General features: G+C 64.8%; 1 protein-coding gene across 11 annotated transcripts in view; it reads left to right on the top strand.

Annotated features, from left to right (window-relative positions):
* LOC116760741 overlaps positions 1-16,237 on the top strand; it is a 39,434-nt gene extending 23,197 nt beyond the window's left edge. For 4 of the 11 annotated variants that reach the window (XM_032646064.1, XM_032646071.1, XM_032646072.1 and 1 more), the window contains 4 exons: positions 1,670-1,797; positions 4,024-4,095; positions 13,627-13,885; positions 14,035-15,721. In XM_032646064.1, coding sequence (XP_032501955.1) covers positions 1,670-1,797; positions 4,024-4,095; positions 13,627-13,885; positions 14,035-14,154 — 579 coding nt within the window. In that variant the 3' untranslated portion in view covers positions 14,155-15,721. Of the gene's footprint in view, positions 1-1,669; positions 1,798-4,023; positions 4,096-13,626; positions 13,886-14,008; positions 15,722-16,055 lie in introns of those variants that run through there. The other 7 variants (XR_004351831.1, XM_032646066.1, XM_032646069.1 and 4 more) reach the window with 7 other exon arrangements.
* The last annotated feature ends 5,324 nt before the right edge of the window (positions 16,238-21,561 follow it).

The raw sequence follows: 21,561 nt of genomic DNA, 5'->3' as shown, positions 1-21,561 counted from the left end.
GTGGCAGCCAGGCCTGGGCTGACCTCCTGGCCCCCAGCTTCTCTCGGAACCTGCACAACGCTCTGGGCCGCAGACCTGGTGGTCCCCGTACTACAGTCGGGGAACCTGAGGCCGCGAGAGGCGCTGGGCAGCGTGTGTGGGGGAGGCACCCAGAGCTGCGTGACTCGGGGTCCTGAGGCCACGCCGCGTGTAGACAGGGTGCAGTGGGCTTCCAGGTTCCCGTCTCCGTTTCCAGAAGGTGGGGTCTTGCTGCAAGCTCGACCCAGCGTCCGGGGTGGGGGGGCTCGAGCACATCCTTGGGAAGTTGCCAGCAGGTCCCCTCTAGCCTCTGAGCACCTGACGAGTCCCACGCGTGTCCCAGAGGTGCTGAGCCGCCTGGCGGTACCTGAAGAGACTCAGCCCGACGGCTCCCTGCCCGGCGCCTGCGCAGCTCTCACCCGTCCGCAGGGAGCTCAGCCCCGGTCCCCAGGTGACAGGGACGCGCTCCTGAGAGGACCGGCGTCTGTGGGAGCCGCACACCTGCGCCTGGGCGCAGGCAGGAGAGCGTGGGGTCACCAGCACGCTCCCGGGGCCTTGGCGCCCGGACCCACCTTCCTCCCGGCCACCCCGTCACACGGGGCCTGGGGCAGAGGCCTGAGAAAGGAGCGGGGCCTGGGTAGCTGCCCTGACTTTCCTGTGAGTCCAGCCGAGGCCCAGCAGAATTCCCGGTCATGGAGGCTCAGACCTCCGTCTGGATTTGCTGTTTTGTTGTCACCGAGGACGAGCCATCCCTGCTTTGGGAGAGCCTGTGTGCCTTCGGCGGCCGGAGCCCGGGGCAGGGCTTCTGGGCCTGTGCTTAGCCTTCGGGGCCTTGGTGTGCACGGTTGCTCGGTCCTAGGGTAAGCCCTCACTGGCTCATCCGGGAAAGACCCAGAGTCGTGTCTGCACTTTCTGTTCCTAGGTATTGGGCATTGTTCGACGAGCGAATGGGGACGTTTCCATGCCTCCTGGGTGCCGGGCACCGTGCTAGCCCTGAGGGTCACACCGCTGCCTAAGAGGTGGTCCCTGCCGCGGAGCTACCTGCCTGTGGGGAGACAGGGAGTGCGAGCGTCCGTGAGCTGATTTCAAGGGACCCCCAGCCTACCGCTAGAGCTGACCTATGGCTCCCGGTCCAGGAGGCCCCCCTGGGGGGGTGACCTAAAGGATGGGTAGGAATTAGGCCTTTGATGGCAGGCCAACATTCTGGCCCCAGGGAACGGTGGGTGCCAGGGCAGGGCCGGAGTGAAGGGGGCAAGGGTGCCATGAAGAGGCGACCTCGGCCTGCCAGGAGCAGGTGCCTCGAGTCTCGCCAGCCCCCTTCCTCTGCAGACGCTGGAGGTTGTGCGTGGCTGGGCTGCAGGGCAGCCAGCGGTCGGGGTTTGAGTGTAAGTCCAGCACCAGGGGTTGGCAGTGGGGCAACCAGATGGTCAGAAGAGGTTTTCTTTGCGGTCCTTCGCCTCTAAGGCCCTTAACCTCTGGGCGCCGAGGCAGCTCGTCGGCAGCACGCAGCAGGCTGGGCCCATCTGCAGGTGCGGCATGAGGGGGTAAATGAGCGGTGTGGGGAGAGGCCGCACTGAGCCCCCACTCCGTGCTCGGGCCGTGAGCCACCAGACCTGCTGAGCTGACGCCTTGGCCACTTTATTTCTTGCAGAACATGGCTGGTCCCAGAGCACCCCCGAGAAAGTGCACACCTGTCGTGGCCTTCAAAAGACGCTCCAGGACCACACGGCCAGGTGGATGGTGTTTGCCCTGCGTCTGGGTGGTGAGGCAGCCCAGGAGGTGAGCAGCCTGGCCGGGAGGGGAACATGGACCTGGTCTTGGGAGACGCCAGCAACAGCCCCTTCCTCGCGGGCCCCAACCTGCAGCCAGCCGAGCCCACCCTGCCCAGAGTTCCCGAGGGCCGGGCTCGGCCCGGCCCCCGGCAGGTGGAAGAGATCCCACTCCGGCACCAGGAGCGAGGGAGTAGAGCAAAGGATTCCCTGTCCACTCTGGTCCCACCAAGCCCCGCACCTGCCCTGTGGCCCGATTACGGCGCTGGCCGGCTGGCCTCCTGGATGCAGATGGAATCAGGGAGGCCCCACCCAGTTCATTGGCACAGAGACTCCCCTGAACCAGCTCTGTGCTGTCAGTGCCCACGGCCCCCAGCCCACCTCTGACAAGCTGTCCAGCTGGGTGGGCTTCTTTGGTGCCCTGAGCCTCGGTTTACCCGTCTGTAAGACTTAGGCAGGAATAGCTCCTAGCAGAGTTCGGGGGTGCACAGCCTAGAGCACCCGTGGCTTCGGTGAGGGCCTGGGGGTGGGACACAGCCTTTGCCCCTGAGAAGCAGCAGGGTTTATAACCCACCGAAAGACAGAAAACTCCCCAACGTGGCGCTCTCCTGGCCTCCTCTTCCTTCGCCGGAGCTCAGCAGGGCCCGGCCTCATCTATTCGTTACTTTGGGTTTATTGTGCTGGGTGCTGAGTGAGAGGAAGGGGTGGGTCGAGGCAAAGCCAGCTGCTGCCCCGTGCCGCATGGGGACTTGCGGCAGCCTCTGCTCCAAGTGGCCAGGGGGCTTTGTTAGCAGCATCTCTGAGGCAGCCAGGAGGGTTTCAGTGGCCCAGGAACCCAGGCCTGCTGTGGCCACGTGGCTTCGGGTCAATTTCACAGGCTTGGGGAGGGCGTGGAGGTGGCCCTGTTAGCGAGGACGCTGACAGAGGTGGCTGAGTAGGGAGAGGCGACCGCTCTGAGGCCTCAGGATCTTAGCAGCTCTACGGGTGGTCGTGGGTCTGTTTGCACATCACCGGGACAGGGTGCCCACCTGCCGGGGGGTATTCCAGACCCCCGAGGTTCTCTGTCAGTGTTACGAAGCGTCTCCTGGGACAGCATCTGAGGGCTCATGGGAATGACCACACTGTAGCAGAAGACTGAGCCACAGCCTAGGGTCAGACTGCCGGGCCCCAGCCTCACCCCACCTTCCCTGCCGTGTGATCGTAGGGAAGCCATGGCCCCTGCCTGGGGTTTTGTTTTCTCATTTGCAAAAAGGGTGTCCCTACTTCTCCCTGCCTCCTTACCAGACACCAAAAGCAGAAGGGGATACCAAACCTGGCTGAGAAGCGGGGATCTGGCTCGGGGCCAATCACAGCCCACCACTTGCAGAGATGAAGCCTGCTACGCACACGGCCCTCACCAGTCGTATAGGCAGGAAGGGAACTAAGGTGTTATTTGTTTTCTTTTTTGTTTATGTCACGCCACATTAGAAATATATATGTGAAGCGCCTTAGAGCAATGTTGACAATGCAGAAGGGTAAAGATAAACAGCCGAGGAAACTGGGGCAAAGGGAAAATCGCAGGTAGGCCTAGAGAATCCGTGTCATGTAGGTACCTCCCAGTTCTGTCAGTTCAGCTCTGAGCTTCCTAGCAGCCAAAGCAAAGAGGGAAAGACTATCCCTTGCAGGAAGTGCTGTTTAGGGAGTCCTGTCTCAGCACAGCGATGCTGAGAGAGAGCTGCCTGGTGCAGACACTCAGGGTTACCCCAGAGGCCCCAGTGAGGCCGGGCACAAAGAGAGGGAGGGAGCTCCCTCATGCTCAGCACAGCTGCACCCCTCCATCATCCTGAGCATCTCACACCTTGTTTCATTTAGTTCTCCCAAACCCTAGAAACCTAGGTTGAGAGAGCAGCAGTGAGGACCCCCAGCCCTGTCTGAGCCTGACTTTGACCTTGTGTCTCTCCATCCCCCAGATCTACATTCTTGCAGTCACACCTGCTGCCCCTTGGAGAAGGTGACCCCAGAAAACCAGGGTGTTTCAGCCCCAGTGTTTTGGGCACAAAGTCACATTGATGCAATGGTCTCCTGGCCGGTAACGTCCCCCTGCGAGGCTCTGAGTGACCCCTGAGCTGTGCTGGGCCTCGTGGAGTCTTAGGGCAGGGTGGGCCAGAGCCAGCAGGGTACAGATGCAGGGCGTGCACCCCGCACACACCCGGGGGCTCCTTCCCAAGACTTACCCAGCACCTCTCTCTGCTCCCAGGTCTCACCCCTTCTTCCCGGCACCCTGGTCCCTGGCTGACATCTGGAGCTTGGACGACCGTGCCACCCTCAGGTCAGCGCAGCGTTTCGAATGTTGAAAACCAGAGCTCCCCACCCCCTCCCTCCAGACGCCACCCTGGGCTGGGCACGCCTGAAAGGACACACGCACGTGTCGCACACGCACGTGCGCACACGCCCACACGGCCTCTGGAGGATCGCTGGGCGGGTACTTCTCGCACATTTGCTCAGGCTCAGCTGCGGGCGCTCCCCCCGCGGCTCTGCCCTCCCACCAGCCTCTTTCTGCGGTCGAAGGACCAGGGTCAGTAAGGAGTGAGGGGCTCGCCCAGGTCTCACCCCAGGAAGCTGGACCCGTGACGTCTTCCCGGCTCCCCCTGCACATAAGTTGAACGAAGCCCCCTTTGCAAGGAGGCAGCCATCACAGGGCTTCGTGGTGGGAGGGCTTGGGCCAAGCGCTGGGGACCAGTGACTACCGGGCAGAGCTCAGGGGCTCGGCAGGTGAGGAGGTCCCAGCCTGCCCCTCCGCCTCATGCCCTGATGGGGCTGCGGTGCTCAGAGTCTGCTGGGCCCCCCGCCCCCGCCCCGCCCCGCCCCCAAGCGCCAGCCCGCCGTGCAGACTGTCAGGCCCACTTGGCTGCTTGCAGCCTCCTGGGGAGTCTGTGGGGCCGTGAGGGTCGGGGCCAGACTGGCGGCGTCTCCCTCCCCTCTGTTGCCATGGCCAGGGGCAGACCTGCCTCCCAGGGCTGTGTGGAGAGGACCCGGGACCCCTCTGCCATCTGGGTCTCATGTGTTTACAGGTCCAGCTTGCCCGCCAGACTCCGCAGACACCGCCCCGGGGCTTTTGTGTCTGCACGCAGGGCATGCGCCAGCCGGTGCCCGAGGGTGGGGTGGGACGCGGTTAGGGAGGGGGGAGGTCCCCCCGGGGACATCAGGGACAGAGGGGAAAGGGGGACATGAGGGGGTATAGCATGGGAAAGGAAGAACAGAGCAGAGGCAGAGAGCAGGGCTGGGCACAGGGAGAAAGGAGACCCAGCAGAGACTGACCGCGCGGCTGTGTCTGGGAAGACAGGGCCTTCCGGGCTTTGCTCAAGGCCGTCTAGCGCAGGTGCTTTTCTCGGCGCCCGCCGGGAGATCCCCTCAACGTCCCACGGGCAGCGGCAGCCTCCTGGGTCCAGATGAAACGTAGGCACTGAGAGGTGCATCCCTCACACAGGCTCGGGCACCCGAGTGTGAACCGGGGACCGAGCCCCAGGCCCTGACGGACACACGCAGGAGGCCACGAGGGCACGACCCCAGGAGTGGGGCGGGGCTCCCGGGACAGGGCGCTGGTGGCTGTGTGAAGCGGCCGAGGTCCAGGACATGCCGTGCGACGGATGGGAGATGGGGCCGGTGCGTACAGTTGGGGCTCACTCAGTGCTCGTCCAGCGCCTGAGGAACCACCAGGACGACCACACAGCCCGGTCACCGCGAGGACGAGTGCGTGCCCGGGGCTGGCGGGGAGGGCTGCCCCCTCCGTGTGTGCACACCCTCCTCGTTCCGCCTGGGGCCATCCTGTGCACCCAGAAATGGGAGCTCGGGGGCTGGGAGCAGCCCAGCTGCGGCCTCGTCTGGGGTTCTGGAGGTTCTTTGGGGGCCAGGCGAGCCCTTTGGGCTGCTGGCTTGGGCTGGGGGAGCAGTGAAGGGTTAGGGGGACAGTGACTCACTTGGTGGGGGTTGTTTTTGCACCGACTCGTAATTGTTCTCCTGTGCGTCTGCCCGGACTCGGCCCAGGACGGAAGAGGTCTGGGCCTGGGCGGCGCCCCGGCCTCTTTCCCTGCCCCGGTGCCCTGGTGCCTCACCCACTTTGGGCTGCAGACGGGAGCCACGTGTGCCCAGTCAGCACCCCGTGCTGGCCAGTTTTCTGAAGGGAATTGTCCCTGTCCTCCCTGACGCCCTGGGTTCCTGGGATAGAGGCTACCCCGTTCGTTCTTTAGGAGTTGGCGCGAATGTGGGTTCACGGGAAATCAAGGCTTGGGCGGTGGGCCCCCATCGCCCCATGGCAGAGCCACGTTCAGAAGCGGTACCTGCTGGGCCTAATACGGCCCCGTGTGTAGAGCCAGAGCCTGGAGAAGGGGCCCCACGGCGATGCCAAGACGTGACCCCCATCTGCTCTGCAGACGCACACGTGGTACCTAATCTTTTCACCCGTGGACAAAGGGGGCCTCCAAGCCTAAGGGGCAGGAGTTTGTTCTAACATCAAACATCCAAGCGTCCTTTATTTAAGCAGACAGAAAAATTAAGGCCCTAAATACCTGGCACTTGGTCTTTTTTGGTCCCGGTGAAGACACTGACAAAACGCAAAAGGCCGGCTTCCGCTCAGGGCTTAGCTGTTGGCGCTGAGCAGTGCTCTCTGGCTGGGTGCAGTGGACCCCGGACGGGGGGAGGACAGGGGCAGGGATGCCCACCCTGAAAGCCACACCTGGACCAGGTGACTTGGCTTGGTTGGCTCTTGTGAAGCACTTTCTGTCCTGTGGGCCGGGCCCCGAGCCCACGCTCTTCCCACGCAGGTCAGTCTTCACGACAGCCCTGCCAACGGGCATCTTTCAGTGCCACTTTCCTATGGGGGCTGAGGCTCAGGGAGGTCAAGGGCCAGCCCCGGGCCACTGAGCCAGGAGCGAGCTGCCCAGCAGGGGAGGTGGAAACACCTCCGGGCTCTGGGAATGCGTGGCGTCCCCGAGGTGTCGGGGCTGCCACACATCCTGAGAGGCCGTCTCCCTGGGGGGCAGGCTGAGCGGGGGCTGGGGGAGGGCTGGGATGGCCCCCGGCGTGGACTAGAGGGTTTATAAGGGGTCTCCCTGCTGGAGTGAAGCCAAGAGGCCCTCAGACCCAGTGACGCCGGGGCTGCTGCCCGTGCAGCCCGGGTTTCCTGCCCCGGCCTGAGCTGAGCTGGGTACTTGCCTTCAGACGTTTCCCCCGTCAGAGGCCTTGTTCCCCAGAAGCTCAGCTGTGTCCAGCCCTGGCTGGGGAAAGAGCAGGCTCCCACTCTGTCCCCCGGGCCCGGCTCTGAGCTGCCCTTCTCCAAGAACACGGTGCCCGCTCAGCCTGGCTGGCCTGGGAGAACGGGGGAGCCAGAAGGCCCTTGGCCGTTCACCCTGAGGAAGGGGAATTGAGTGTCTCAGGTGGGGGCTCCCTGGGGTTACCCAGGACAGGGGGCTCTGCTCTCTCCTGGTAGCTGCGTGACCTCAGGCAGGTAGATGGAGACGTCTCTGGGTCTTCGTTCCCTCATTCCTGTAACGCCAGGGAGGCCGACGATGGCTGTGCTGGCGGTGTGACTGTGGGGAAATAACTTAGCCTCTCTGTGTTCATTCCCTCACCCCCAGATCAGGTTGTAACGAGGACTGACGGAGCTACCCAGTGCGACGGGCTTGGGTCAGTGCGTGGAGCGTTCCGGGGGACAGGGTGTTTGCCCTTCCCCAGTTTCCGACGGGGAGTGTGTGCCCCAGGAAGTGCTACTATGTGTATTTGCAGCAGTATCAGGCCAACAGGGATTCCAACCCCGAGCCCTGTGGCTGGGATGCTCGCTTTTCCCCACTGAGCTCCCCACCCCCGTGGGGCAGCCCGCAAGGAGCAGCCACTCCTGGGAGAGGTCTTCGGTGAGGACGGTTGTTTGGTTCATGCCTGGGGAGTTGTCAGTACAGCTGTGGTCACACAAGCGAGGGGGACAGTGGCTCCAGCGCTCCGTGCCATGCTGAGTCACCAAGGCTCCCCCACCCTTTAGAAAAGGCACTGGCTCCCCCCAGTTCCACTGTCTTGTTCCTTGACCCAAGCCCCGCACCGGCTCCTGACCTGCCCGTCTCCGTCAGAGCGCAAGGCCCGGCTGTGCCCCCCGTTGCGTGAGTAGCATCTCCGCTGACAGTTGCTTTTCGAGGGCCCCACTGCTGCCCGCAGCCTGGGTCAGTGCACGGCGACCCCCTGGGCCTGTCTACCCGTCTTTCAAGTGGGATTGGTCTCGATCCTGGGTTTTCGCCCTGCACAGGCCGGGAGGGATGGCCGTGGCCGGACCCAGAGCGTTGCCTCTGGTCTCCGCCTTACATCTGGGGTTCTGAGTGAGATGCTGTCTGCTGGGGCCGTGCGGAGGGGGCTCCCTAGAGGGGGTGTGAGGCGTGCAAGCAGGACAGGAGTCTTGAGGCTTGGGAAGTGGCCGGTGCTGCAGGGGGTCGGGAGGGCCCTGGCCCTGCATCCCTGGGGTGGGTCTTCCCCGTGTCCCTCGGCAGCCGCCCCTGTGCCCCCTGCACTGGACAGGAAGGAGGTGCCGGCCTGGACCATGGGGTGGGCTGTGCTGGGACGGCCCCAGAACACAGGACGGCGCCTCGGGCCACCTGGTCGAGGCTGCCCCGCCCTCAGGCCAGTGAGGACACATACCCTGTCAGTCAGGAGGGCATCAGGGCCGGTGTCTCGGACATAAGCCTTCCCAGGGACCGCCCAGAGCCCCCCGAAGGGCTGACAGGGCTTCTGGCAGCGGGGTGATTGTCACCTCGGGCGCGAGGACGGTTCTGAAGAGGGTGCTCCCTGCGCCTCTCCCTGGCCCGGCCCTCCAGACAGGGCTGCTTCCCAGGTGGACTTCCTCATCCTGCCAGGCCGCCCTGCCCGCCTCGCCGCCTTTGTCTTCCCGGCGCCGTCCGCCCTCTTGTGTGCAAGGCTGAGGCCCGGCGCAGGGAGGGGACCGCTGCCCTCTGGCCCCGCGCGGCTTTGGCCGTGGCCACCCCGGGCTTGGCACCCACCGACGTCTCGGTGAGGCGTCTGGGAGCCCCGACCCTGCCGCCCCAGACCTCCCCGCTGCAGACCACCCCCAGGAGAGCCGTTGTGAAAGCTGCACCCCCGGAGGGAGTCCCTGGCAGCCAGCGTGGACAGTTCTAGAAATGACGGGGCGGGGGGAGTGGACCCCCGGACACGCCGCGCACGGAGGCAGCCCCGGGCCTCTGCCGGCCTTCTCACCCCCTTTCCTGCCTGAGGGCCTCGGGGCTCCGGGCCGGGCTCCGGGGCTCCCGGTGTTCAGTCGGGCTTCCAGTGCCCCCTGTCTTTAGGAAGCAGGAGCGGGGGCTGCCTGGGGGAGGCGAGCTCCCTGCGGAGCGAGGCGAGGCGGCGGTGCTCTGCAGCTGCGCTTCCCCTGGGGCCTGGGACGCAGAGCGGGATGAGCCTCAACGCCCTCGCAGGCCAGACCCTGCGACCTCAGGCCCCCAGAGCGCTGGCCAGGCCGGGAGCACCGGCGCCTCCGTCAGCGCGGAGCCCTCTGCCTCCTGCCGCGCCCGACAGCTCCCGGCGATCACAGGGGAAGCGGCGTGCGGAGCAGCCCCGGGGCGTCCAAGGAGTCCTGGCTGCAGGGCCTGGAGGGCGGTCGAGAGGAGACGCCACTGCCCCAGGAGCCAGCCCAGGGCAGGGCCCCGGCGGCCGTGGCAGGTGGACGGGGAGCCGCCGGCGCCAGCGCTCGCCGGCAGGGCCCCGCGACAAGGTCCTCCGAGGGCCGCCCGTGTGCTCTCTGGAGGAGGTTCACGGAAACGTCCGCGTAAAGAATCGGGTTTTGAGGAAAGCGCGTGGTTTCACAGGGACTGTGCCGGTTTCTCTGGCAGTATGGGGCGTGACAGGTGGACTGAGGGCAAGTTCTGCCCTGTGTTCTCTGGGTGACCAAGGTCAGGTCCTCGCTGGACAGCACACGTGTAGAAGAGCGCACAGTAGGGCCTCAGGAGCGGCGGGGCGGCTTCCCCAGACACCTATGGCCCAGCCAAGCCTTCCAGGCTGGGACAGTCATGGGACGAGGCCCAGGTTTTTCCCGGACAGCCTCGCCTCTTGCAGTTCCCGGAGAGAACATTCCGTCACCATGAAGTGGGATTTGCTCAGCTCCCCCGTCCCGGCCCGGGGAAACCCAGCCAAGGACGGGATGGTGTAATGCCCAGACCAGAGCCACGGGTCCACATGCCAGGCCAGGCCCAGAGCCCCCCGGGGGGCCCGGGAGCCCCGCAGCAGAAGGGCCCTCCTGAGGGGCTGCTGCTAGGTGGGGCTGCCCCAGAACACGGTTTCACACCAGGCGTTTTTAATGACGTGGTTGCATTTGGTTCCCCTTGTCTCCCTCCCTCTCCTCGCCTTGTGACCCAGAATGCGGCTTGAACTGAGGGTACTTTCAGATGAATACACTGCCTTTGAGGTTAAAACTGTTGCCTAATGGTTAAGCACCAGATGGAGACACCCACAGGCTCAGAAAGGGCTCTGCCTGCTGGCTCTTCCCTCTGGACTCTGAGCAAACCCTGCCGCGGTGAAGAGCAGCTTCCCCTGGTGATCCCCCCTCCCCCCACCTGGCGCAGAGGCACCTGGACCTTCCTCCCGACAGCCCTGGCATCCTTGCCCTACTTTACAGAGGAAGCGGCGGAGGCCAGAGGTGCTGATTAACTTTGCCCGAGGCCCATCGCTGGCTGGGGCCAAAGCAGGGGTCAGAACTATGGCCTGGCAGCCCCCAGAACCATCTATCCCCACCCCCACCCCATGCCCATGGCCCCCATGGGTGCAGGTATGTCTGTAGAGCAGGGCTGGATCCCGTTGCCTGGGTCATCCGGGCCTCCCCGGCCAGCCCCAGGCCCCCAGCTTCCTAGATGCTAGGACTCCTGTGGGCTTTCAGACTCACACATCTGTGGGCAGTGACACTTGGCCCCCGGTACGTGTCTGGCCCCTTCCCTGGGGAGTGGACATTTCCCATGCCTGGCCACCTTCCACCTATGAGCTTGGAGCTCTCTGGGGACAGGAGAGCAGGGAGCCAGGGGCGGGGCACAGACTCCCGGGATGGGAGACCCCGACCCAGAGCACACAGGCGTCTGTCTCGGGGGGGCTGGGCAGGAAGGGAACCAACAAGAGAGCACCTTGGGCCCCTGGGAAGGAAGGCAGGCCTGGGGTGGACCCCAGGGGGCTGGCGCAGGGGTTCCTGTCTGGAGGCACCACTTCCCCACCTGCGTGGCCTGCGCCGCCTAGAGGTGTGCAGGGCCACGGGAAGAGCCTGGGGTCAGAAATCCGGCTTCGAGTTCTAGTTTTGCCCCTCTGTCCCTGAGGGGTGCTCTTGGGGGCAATGAAGCCACTGGGCCCCGTGCTCAGCTGAGCTGTTGGAACCTGAGGTAAAAGGAGGAGTTAGTAACCATCCGTTGTGCCCTTATTTAAGTTTGATATTCTTACATCATGGGCCTTTTTGCATTTTAAAAGAATTTTGTATTGGAACACTTGTCTTGATTCCTGAGTTTTGGTGCCCCATTCAGTGTGTGCCCGGCCCTGCCTGGCCCGAGCTGGCCTCTGCCCGGTGCGCACGTCTCGTTAACTTTATGGGCCGTGTTCGCACGGAGACCCGGCCCCCGGATGCCACCCCCGTGCCTTTTTTCCCAGACTCCATTGTTGGCACGGCTTGCCGAGCAGACACACTGGCCGCTTTATGGGGAGAAACCTAATCGGGGCAGCAGTGGGGGGGCGGCCATGGGGGGGGTCCCGGCTCCCGGTGGCCCCAAGCCAAGCCCGAGGTGACTGCAGGGTGACACCGTCTGTCTGCCTCGCTCGCTCCAGACATCCGCCTGGCCCTGAAAAGGCCACCTGCCCACTGAGGCCTCCCACACACCTGTCCCCGGCTGGCCTGGCTCCTCCCAGCCCGGGCCTGCCCGGCGCCCTGCCCACAGGCAGACACTGGGGACTGGGGCTGAGCCGGCGGTGGCAGATGGCAGGGCGGCTGCCGACTGCCCGCTCCCCGCAGCCCTGCTCAGGGAGCCTCTTCACGCCGCATTGCCTGCTCCTGCCACCGCCCCGTCCAGGCTGACTGGGAAGGGTCCCTTTGGAGCTCTCAGACCCCTGCCATCCCGCCGGAAGAAGGGAGGTCTCTGCCGTCCCTCCCTGGGCCGAGACCCGTGGTCGCTTCTAGGACCGTGGGGCAGGAGGGCCAGCAAATCACATCCCCTGGCACGTGAGATTGGGGCCACTTCCCAGCTCAGAAATGTCTCCACGATCAGGTCACAGACCCAGAAATGTCAGGGCTCCTTCGTCCCCCCAAACCTGGGTTGCTGGCTAAAGGAAGAGCCAGCTTGTGTGGGAGCTGTGCCTTGGTGGATAAAGCCAGAGTTCAGGGGACCCTGCCGGGGGTACGGTATCTGCCGCCTGGTCACCTGGATAGGCTGTGAATGTGTAGCAGCCCGCCTGGCCCTCATAGAGGGAGAAAGTCCCCACCGTCCGTGGGCACCTTCACGGGCACCGCTCACGTCAGCTACATGGCTGCCGTGGGTCTGGGTGTCCAGGCGTGAGGCCTGGAGCCTAGGAGCGCAAGGCCCAGTCCCAGAACCAGGGCAGAGCTAGGATTCGTCTGGGCACCACTGCCCTCCCGATGGGCAGTAAGAGACAGGCACGTGTGTGGGGAGCACAGGGTCTTCATGGCAAGGAGAGGAACAATGGGACGGTCCCTCCTGGCACAGGACAGGCCAGGGCAAGGGCCGAGAGGTGCGGGGAGCAGGGGGCTGGCAGACGGGTGGGGAGGGTGGGGGAGGGCTGCCCAGGGCATTTTCCTGCTCTGGGAGGCTGGAGGGGGACGTGAGGGGAGCCAGGCTGGGCGGGGCACAGAGGCACGGCAGCACAGAGACGTGAGCCCTGGTGATGGACAGTCTGGCCTCTGGAGCGCTGAGGGAGAGGGGCCAGGACAGGACCACCGCAGCCAGATGGGCTAATCTTCCCGTGCCTGTTAGTGGCTGGGAACACTGAGACTCAGTGGTTGGCCCGTGGCAGGGATGGACAGACCCAAGTAGGTCTGGCTCCAAGTCCAGCGTCTCGGGCTCAGCCTCAGAGGCTCTGCAGCTGGCCAGCAGGCCGGCTGTGTGCTCGTGTTACACCTGTGTCCCTTCCCTTGTGCTGGTCCCGGGAGGGCACCTGGCCGGAATGGGCCGGAGCCAGGTGGGGTTGCAATTCACTGAGTGAGCCCTGGCTGAGGCCTCAGAGACTGGGTCCTGGGCGCCCCTTCCCCGGGGCGTCTGCTCTTGGGACTGTCCCAGGCCTCGCTGAGGCCTCAGAGACTGGGTCCTGGGTGCCCCTTCCCCGGGGCGTCTGCTCTTGGGACTGTCCCAGGCCTCGCCCCGGGGCAGGAGCGACAGCCTGTCGGGGGCCTCCGCTGTGAAGTGGGGGGTCTGGCTCCTCCTCCCGGGTCCCTCTAAGTGCCAGGTGCACAGGAGGTGGGCACACGTCCCTTCTCCCCTGGGCGCCCCACCCTCCAGGCCCCAGAGCGTCGGTGTGAGCCTGCTGGGGCGCCGGCCACCCAGCACGGGAACGCCGGCGGCCCTGGCCGTGCAAGGACGAGGCCTGGGTCTTGTTCACCTCTGACCCAGCATCGTCCAGCACAGGCAGCCACAGAGGCCGTTCTCTCCGGGCCTCTGCACAGGGTGTGTCCCCAGGCGAGAGGCCGTGGTGAGACAGGCTGGGGCCTGAAATGCAGGACCTGAAGCAGGCGGCCAGGCGAGTCCAGGAAGGAGGCACGGAGCGGCCGCTGGAGGGGCATAGCTGCGGCTCTTCCAAACCTGACGCCTGTGACTTTCTTCTAAACCCCAAACAGGTCAAGAAGTGGCACTGAGATGGGAGCTTCTATCCGAGGCCAGCCTTACTCAATGGTGAGCCGAGCGTTAGGGCGGGGCCATCCCCGCTCGCGGGGGCACCTCACGGCTGTCCCACTCTTCCCAGCCCAGCCAGAGCCCACAGGAGGCCTCGCCCTGGGCCCTCGTGCAGGAGACGGGCCCACCCCTGGCCTCGGTGTGGGTGCACGGCCACTCCTGCTGAACGCCCAGAGGACTGTCACAGGACACAGGACAGCACAGGTGACATCTGCGCTGCACGCCCTTCCCACCATCCTTTCTCTGGGAAGTAGGGAGTCATGGGGGAGTTTGTAGTGGGGAGGGATGTGGTCAGAGCTGTGTCCCACGATGCACTTGTGACCTCAGGCTGAAGGAGCCGTGGTCTGCCGCAGGGTGTCTGCGTGGAAGAGGAACGCGGACCCCGCCTCCCCGTGCACTGCGAGGGCCCGTCGCCCCCTTTTCTCCAGCCCTCCGCTGTGATCCTAATACACAGGCCGCTGATATCGACCTGAGACGCACACGGGTGAGTCTGGCCTGGAACAGAAAGGCTGAATGAGGGGAACCAGTCATATCTGCTTCTCCCAGGCTGGGCTGGGGGTCGGGGTGCTTGTGTTGACAGCCAGGGAGGACCGGGTGTGTGTGTGTGTGTGTGTGTGTGTGTGTGTGTGTGTGTGTGTGTCAGTCAGTCTCCCCCCTCTCTTTCCCTGCCTCTCCCTACCCCGTGGAGCCCAGCCCGGGGCTGGGCTGGGTCCCTCGTGGAGTCAGCACCGCGGGCTCGAGCTGAAGCCCCGGCCCGGGGGAGGGCAGGCGGGTCTGAGTAGTGGCACACGCGTGGGTTCCAGCCCAGTGTTAACTACGGGCGGCCTGGCAGCCACTCGGATCCCCTGGGAGCAGCTGCTGCAGGGGCCCCGCCTCTCAGTGAGGAGGTCCAGGCCCACAAGGGCAGAAGAGGCGTCGGAGAAGCACGGCGGGGAGGCCGGCCAGGCTTCGCAGCCAGCTCCACTTGCTGGGCTGTCCTGCCCCGTGCCGCCCTCAGCCTGCTAGGGCCAGCGGTCGGAGCCAGGTGGCCCCTGCAGCCTGAGGCCGTTGGGGGTCTCGGGGGCTAAGTTGGGAGCCAGAGCCCACGCTCAGGGGCCTCCTCAGGGTCACTCCGAGACATTCGGCAGCACCCTGGGCTGGGCACCGTGTCCCCGGCCTCCCCAGCAATGAGGCTCATGGCAGCCGCTCACCCCACGGGGCGGCTGCACCAGGCTGCCCGTCCACAAACACAGCCAGAAGCTGCCTGCCTGGACCACACATCGTTGCCAGGATGGGGGTGCGTCTAAGGAAGGCCCTTGGTCACCCTCTCCTCGTCCCCCGTCCTAGAGGCTGGCTGGCTCTGCCTGGAGAGTCCTTAGGGACACCCTGGTCCTGTCCACCAGCCAAGGAGTCCAAGTGGAGGCTGGGAGACGGGACCTCGAGGCCCTCTCATGAAGATTTCCTTCTGGGGCCCCAAGGAAAGACAGGGTTGCCAGTGAGCACAGGCCAGCCAGGTCTTGGGGGGCAGGCTGCGTTGGGGTGTTGCTGGCCCAACTCCCAGGTGACTGCACCTCAGTGTCCCGCGCTAGGTGTGGGCCCTGGTGTCCTCTTCACTAGCAGAGGGTTCTGGGACCATTTCGTGCCCCTCAGGGTTCGGGGAGCAGCAGCTGCCCTGTTTATTGGGACTGGGCACGAGGTCCCCTCTGCAGTAGTGGGCGAGGCCACGCCGGGGAGAGCCCGAGGGCAAGCCCTGCCCCCTGCCTGCGACCCATCCGAGCCTCAGCTTCCTCGCTACGAAATGGCATCAGTGATCCTAGCTTCACCAGGCCTGTGAAGACCAAATGGCACAGACCAGCCTTTCCTGGGAGCCAGGTTCCCTTTTGGAAAGTAAGAATATTCTATAGCCTCTCCTGAGATGGGCAAAGCCCAGGTCACCCTGGATGGTGGGACCAGACCAACCAGAGCCCACGGGGAGGGAGTCCACACCTGTCCAGTGGGTGGAGGTGTGTCCTGGGGCAGCAGGGAGCCAGGGGTGGGCAGTGCCATCAGAGGTGGGGGCCAGGTGGGTTGGCCTCTAACAGATGACAGCCTTCCTCCCAGTGTCACCAGTGCAGGAGAAGTCCCTTGGGGACACCATGGTCACTCCTATCCACTTCTACCCAGATGGGAGTGATCCCATCACCTGTAGTGCTTTTCCAAAAGCCACATCGCACGTTTCCCTCCCTCCCTCTCTTCCCTCTTTCCTTCTCCCTCCCTGGTTGGTGGTTGTCTCCTGTGGGGCTGCTCCCAGGGTATGCGGGCCCTCTGTTGACCCGCCTGCCAGTCCCCGTGCCCTCAGCGCCCCAGCACAACCCTGACCCCCATCCTCCTTATGCTCTCCTCCTTCCCCCTCCAGGAGATGCCTCTGGGAGCCACGATGTCCCTCCAGGCGCCGAGACTGACGGCCCTTTGGGGTGAGGTAGTAGGTTGTATAGTTTGGGGCTCTGCCCTGCTATGGGATAACTATACAATCTACTGTCTTTCCTGAAGTGGCTGTAATATCGACAGTGGACAGCATCCAGGACCTTGGCTGCTGGAGGGGGGTGCGGTGGGCAGGGTGGGGGTTGGGGACGCAGCCTCAGCAGGGTGGGCGCAGTGGCTGCCGGGTGGTAAGTCTGACAGGCCTAGGTTCCACTTGCTGTGTGACCTGGGGCGGGTCCCTTGACCTCTCTGGGCTTCAGTTTCCTTATCTGTGAAAGGGGGCAGATGAGGGTTGAGCGCAGTACCGTGTGAAGTGTCCAAGGAGGGCAGGGCTCAGAGTCGACCTTTCCCTCTCCCCACGCTGCGCTGAGAGCTGATGGACCCGACGAGCAGTTGGGGCAGCCCACCCCTCCCCCGTCCACATCCCCGTGCCCCACATCAGGCTCTTGGGCGGCCCCCAGCCTGGACTTTGCCCTCAGACGCATCCCTGTGGCCGGCACTGGGCACCGGCAGGAGTAGCCTTGGGCCCGAGGAGGACCAGGCCAGCTGAGGCTTGGCTGGCGTTGCAGTGCAGCACCCCGGGGCAGTCCACGGGGTCGGCCTCGATCAGCACGTCCCCCGAGTCCACAGCCTGCCCAGCTCAGTGTCAGGCCTCTGGTCAGCGGAGGGACAGAGGCCAGGGCTCCCCTCTCCCAGGCAGGGAGTGAGAGGAATGTCCTCGAGCCCACGGCAGCCCTCGTGGGCACGGGCCCGTTCCACCCCCAGCAAGCGCAGGTGGACTGGCCAGCGTGGGGACCAAGGCGCCGTCTGCACGTCCCTCCTCCCCTGCGCCTGCCCAGCCCTCCAGCTCGGCTCTGGTGGCTGCAGACCACCAGGAGGGGCCGGGGCTGGGCCGGGGGCAGCGGCAGGACGGCGGACCCTCCCAAACCCGGGCACCGGCGGGGTGAGGTAGTAGGTTGTGTGGTTTCAGGGCAGTGATGTTACCCCCTCGGAAGATAACTATACAACCTACTGCCTTCCCCGAGGGGCCCAGCGTCTTCCCCCGGGAGGGCCGCCCCCGCGCTCTGCAGGGACTCGGCAGATGACTTGGGGGCCTGAGCCCAGGCCAGGCGGGTGGGAGGCCGCCCTGTGCACACTCAGATCTCAATAAAAGTTGCTGTCGTGGGAATCTGGAGTCTGCCCCTGTTTGTTCTGGGAGCCCAGGGGCGGGGCGTCTGCCGGCTGCCGTGGGCGGTGTGGGCGTGGCCTGATGGGGGAGCTGCCTCTGGGCCACTGGGGGTCACCGGACCCTAGTCTGCCGCCCCCACAGCCTTCGGGTCTTCCTGATGGATTCAGTCCTGGACCCCGGACCCCTGCGCAGCCTGCACCCCACTCACACCCGCTTTAGCACAGCTGTGGGACCCAGGCCCCAGAGGCGTCACTCGGCCCGCACAGGCCCCCTTGCAGGTGGCGCGGACCCCAGTCAGCAGCTCAGAACACAGTCCAGGGCCCGGTCCCCGAGGCCACCCCAGACCCAGTGCTTGACTGGGGCCCGGAAGTTCCCATCTGCCACGCCCAGCCCCCTTAGGCCAGTGTCCGGGGTAGCCCTTATTTCGGGTGTCCATTCTGGGCTGACTGCCATCCCAAGTGTTCAGTCACGTTTCTGTCGGGGGTCTTAGGCTCTCGTGCTGGTAGCTGCTGAAGCCTGTCCCCACAGTCACAGCCTGGGTGTCAGAGGAGACCCGTCCGTGTCTGACCCAGCGCCCAGAGCACCCTCCGGGGGAGGTGCTCCCACGGCTGCGTCCGATCCCCGTCCCTGTGCCCACAGAGCGCAATGAGGTGCCATCTGCCCCAGCTGGAGCAGCCCCCCGTCACCCCACAAGCCCCTGCAGAAGAGAACTCCAGGCTGGCTCTTGCCAACGACCCGGGGTACACAGAACGGGACACCACTGCAGCCTCCAAGTGCCCAGCGCCTGAGGGGACAGACAGGGCTCGGACAGGTCCAGGTCCCAGGCAGTGGTCTGGGACGGGGACCTGTGACAGAGGCCAGAGGAGGCTCCTGATCCAGCCAGGGTCCCGGAGGGAGGAGAGGTGGGCTGAGCTGGGCACCCTCTCAGCCCTGAGTGCAGCAGCCTGAAGCTTTGGAGGGACCGTCCTACCCTCCCACCAGGATGACTGTCCCCAAGCCACTATCTCTGCCCAAGCCCCCACCCATCCCAAGCCTCCTGTCTGGCCCACCCAGCCCGGCATGGCCACGCCTGTGCAGTCCAGCTCCAGCACCCCCTCCCCAACCCGACACCCATCCATGGCCCACCTGGCCTTGAGGAGCTGCTGCTGCACTATGGGTCAGGGGCCACGGGAACCCAGAGCAGGGGTCCCAAGGGGCAGAGAGAGCTTTCTAGAGCAGGGGCCATCTGAGCTGGGTCTTGATGGCTGTGTAGAAGTTTGCAGCTTGCAGTTTGCTGGCTGTGTAAGTCGTAAAGAAGAGGCCTTCACAGTGGAGTGCCCCATTTTCTCCTCCCCCATCATCCTCTGGGACCAAGGCAGGTGACAAACTCGGGCACTGTCTACCTCCTCTTCTTCACCCTGTGGTCAGTCAGCGGCAGAATCTGGCCACTTGTGTCCCCTGGACATCATTTCTGTGCCTCAGGTCTCTCCATCCCCACTCTCACTGCCAGACCTCAGAGCCTCTTGGAGCAGCCCCTCTGCCATTTTTCTGGGCACAAGGGGGCACTGGGCCCCCTTGTGAGCGGACCTGCCCTCACACCTGTGTACACCCTCACCTGGACCCCTCCGTGCCCCTCCTGCTGATCATGGCTCTGCATGCACAGCTCCTCTCCTCTGAATGCCCACAGCTCAGCACTGCCTTGGGCCACGGTAGCCCATGTCTATCTGAGCTGACCGTGACCGTTTATACCCCGAGTTCAGTCTTTCCTCTGGCACTCCAACAGTGCTCGGTCCTGTAATCAGGGCTCGTGTCCCGGTGGGGAGCAGTCCGGACACACAGCAGCCACTGCCATGGTCAGTGCCATGATGGGGGCCACCCAGGGTCTAGAAGAGCCCCGAGGAGTCCTGGACCCAGCTCTGCAGTCAGGGAGTGGCTTCCTGGAGGAGGTGACACCTGGTTCACCCTGTGACCCTCTCCACCTTCCAGCCAACCAACTTCCAGCCTCTCCTCTGCCACCAACTGGCCGACCCTAGAGACCAACAGGACCCCAGATGTGGGCCCGAGGGTCATGGGGGCAGGGTGCTACCCATCATCTGGTCACCAGTGACGTGCGGAAGCAGTTTCATCCCAGAACAAACTGGATGAAGTCAGTATGGTCAAAGCAGCTAATTCGTTTGCGGGGCCCTGCGAGGCGGCAGAAAAGGCCCAGCTTTGGGGGCAGCGGCCTGGGGCAGTTGCTCTACTCACCAAGCCTCTATTTCCCCATCCTACATCGTAGGGGGCTGTTGGATGTCAGGAGATAGCGGTTGAGAGAACTCAGTTAGGGGGCGGAGGGGTGTGTGGGAGGCACTGAGAGGGAAGGCGAGAACGGCAGGGGAGCCCTGGCCCGAGGCTGGGCGCCTGGTGACACCTGCTGCCTAGCCAGGGAGTAGCTGCTGGCCCGGCTTGGGCCCTGGGTCTGGTCAGCAGGCGAGCAGGGTGGAGAGCAGGCTGGGGGGCCCTGAGGGCTCGGCACCCCCACACTGTGTGCTCCCCAGGCAGGCCAGGACCATGGTCAGAGATGTGGATGAGTCAACTTGAGAGCAGCTCAGCTCAAGGCCATGGGGCGAGCGAGGGACCAAGACCCTGGAGGTGGTCCCTGTCCCCAAGCCTGCAGAAGCCGGGCCCCCTCGGCCCCCTCCCAGCTGAGACGGGCCACCGAGGTGCCGCGGGTGTTCTGCAGGAGAGAGGTCTGCGTGTCCCTGCTCCTCCTGGGAGGTGACTCGAGGGACTTCTGGGGCGTCCAAGGCAGGGCCTTTGATAGGCCGTGGGCCCTTAAGGTCCACAAGGGCCACCTCTGATCTTGGACCCCTGGGGAGGGATGGCAGAGCCACTCCAGCATCTAGACCCTACAGACCGGGGCTGAGCCAGGGCCCGCCTGGCCTCGTGGGCACGGAGTGAGCAGGCCGCCGCCCAGGGCCAGGACTAGGGTGAGGTTGCCAAGGCCCAGCATCTCAGGGGCCCTCAGTCTCAGGGTGGGACAGCATCCACAGCCTGCCCATCAGCACGGTGGGCACAGAGCCAAGACCCACATACGATTAGGGGCCCATGAAGCAGTTTCGCTCCAGTTCCTTTCAAAGTCTGAAGGCAAAATGAAAGCAACAATACTGACTGTATATTATATGTAATATACAACATATGTAGCGAATGTATATAATAATTTGTCCTATATAGCATCCATAATAATGAAACTAGCTTGGATTATATTCGTTTTTGCACCACCGGGTCATAAAACGTGCTTTGTAATCTCTTTTATGGAAGAAGCACCCAGGAAGGCAGAGTGCCCCCAACTCCCACCCCACGAGTCGGCCTGGGCCCCGCCTACGAACGTGGCCACTGTCCTGCCGCCCTGAGAGGCTGAGCGCCTCCTTCAGTTCCGCGTCCTGGGAGCCTCACTGGCCCTGGGCCCAGCCCTGCTCTCATCCCCCTTAGTCCCCCCTTTCCTGGCCAGCCAGCGGGAGGCCTGGGCCACGGCCAGCTGGGCGGCCCCTGCCATCGGACTCTGCGTTTTCCGACAGCGACACCGTGTGGCGGCAGCGGGAAGAGGCGGCCGTGAGCTCGGAGCCGCCACCCCTGCCGGCAGCCAGGGCGGTGGAAGGGGATGACCCCGCCCGGGCCGGAAGCCTCGGGTTCAAGGTCAGCCCAGGGGAGAGGGCCCCAGGAGCGCTCCCTGCTCCTCTGGTGTGCGGGGACTGAACTGCAGACTAATAACCGAGCGGCACTTACCCCGCACCCCCTGCCGGCTCCTCCACGCTCCGGGTGTACCCCTGCCATGGCCCCAGGTGGCACAGCAGGCAACCTCCTGCTCGCTGTCAGCATCTCTGCCCCCCATCAGCGCCCCCTCCTCGTGGCCGCACCCACAGCAAACCTATGAGGACCAGGGCCCCCTGCCAGGGGTTCAGACCCACATCTGTCTCTCCAGGTATCGCCCACTGGCCCGAGGCCAGGCTTTCTGCAGGAAGGGAGATGGTCCCCAAGCTGGGAGGATGGGGCACTGGGGGGTCTGGGAACCCCGAGATGGGGGTGGCCCAGGCAGAGGAGCCCGAAGGGGAAGCTGGGGCCGCAGTGAAGGCCTCAGACACCAGGCGAAGAAGGCCGGGTCTTGCTCTTGTTGCGGCCCGTGGCTGCCTGGCAGACTTCACGCCCATCAGCGTCATTTCACAGAGATGGATCTCCCTGATACTGTCCCTCCTGGATCAGGCAGGGCCTGAGGGGCCAGGGTGGGCTGGGGGCCTGGGGACCCGGGTGCGTCCCC

Source organism: Phocoena sinus, chromosome 10 (assembly GCF_008692025.1).
Source record: "Phocoena sinus isolate mPhoSin1 chromosome 10, mPhoSin1.pri, whole genome shotgun sequence".
Lineage (NCBI taxonomy): Eukaryota > Metazoa > Chordata > Mammalia > Artiodactyla > Phocoenidae > Phocoena > Phocoena sinus.
Note: the sequence above shows the minus strand (reverse complement) of the source record. Positions and strands in the feature narration are given on the sequence as shown.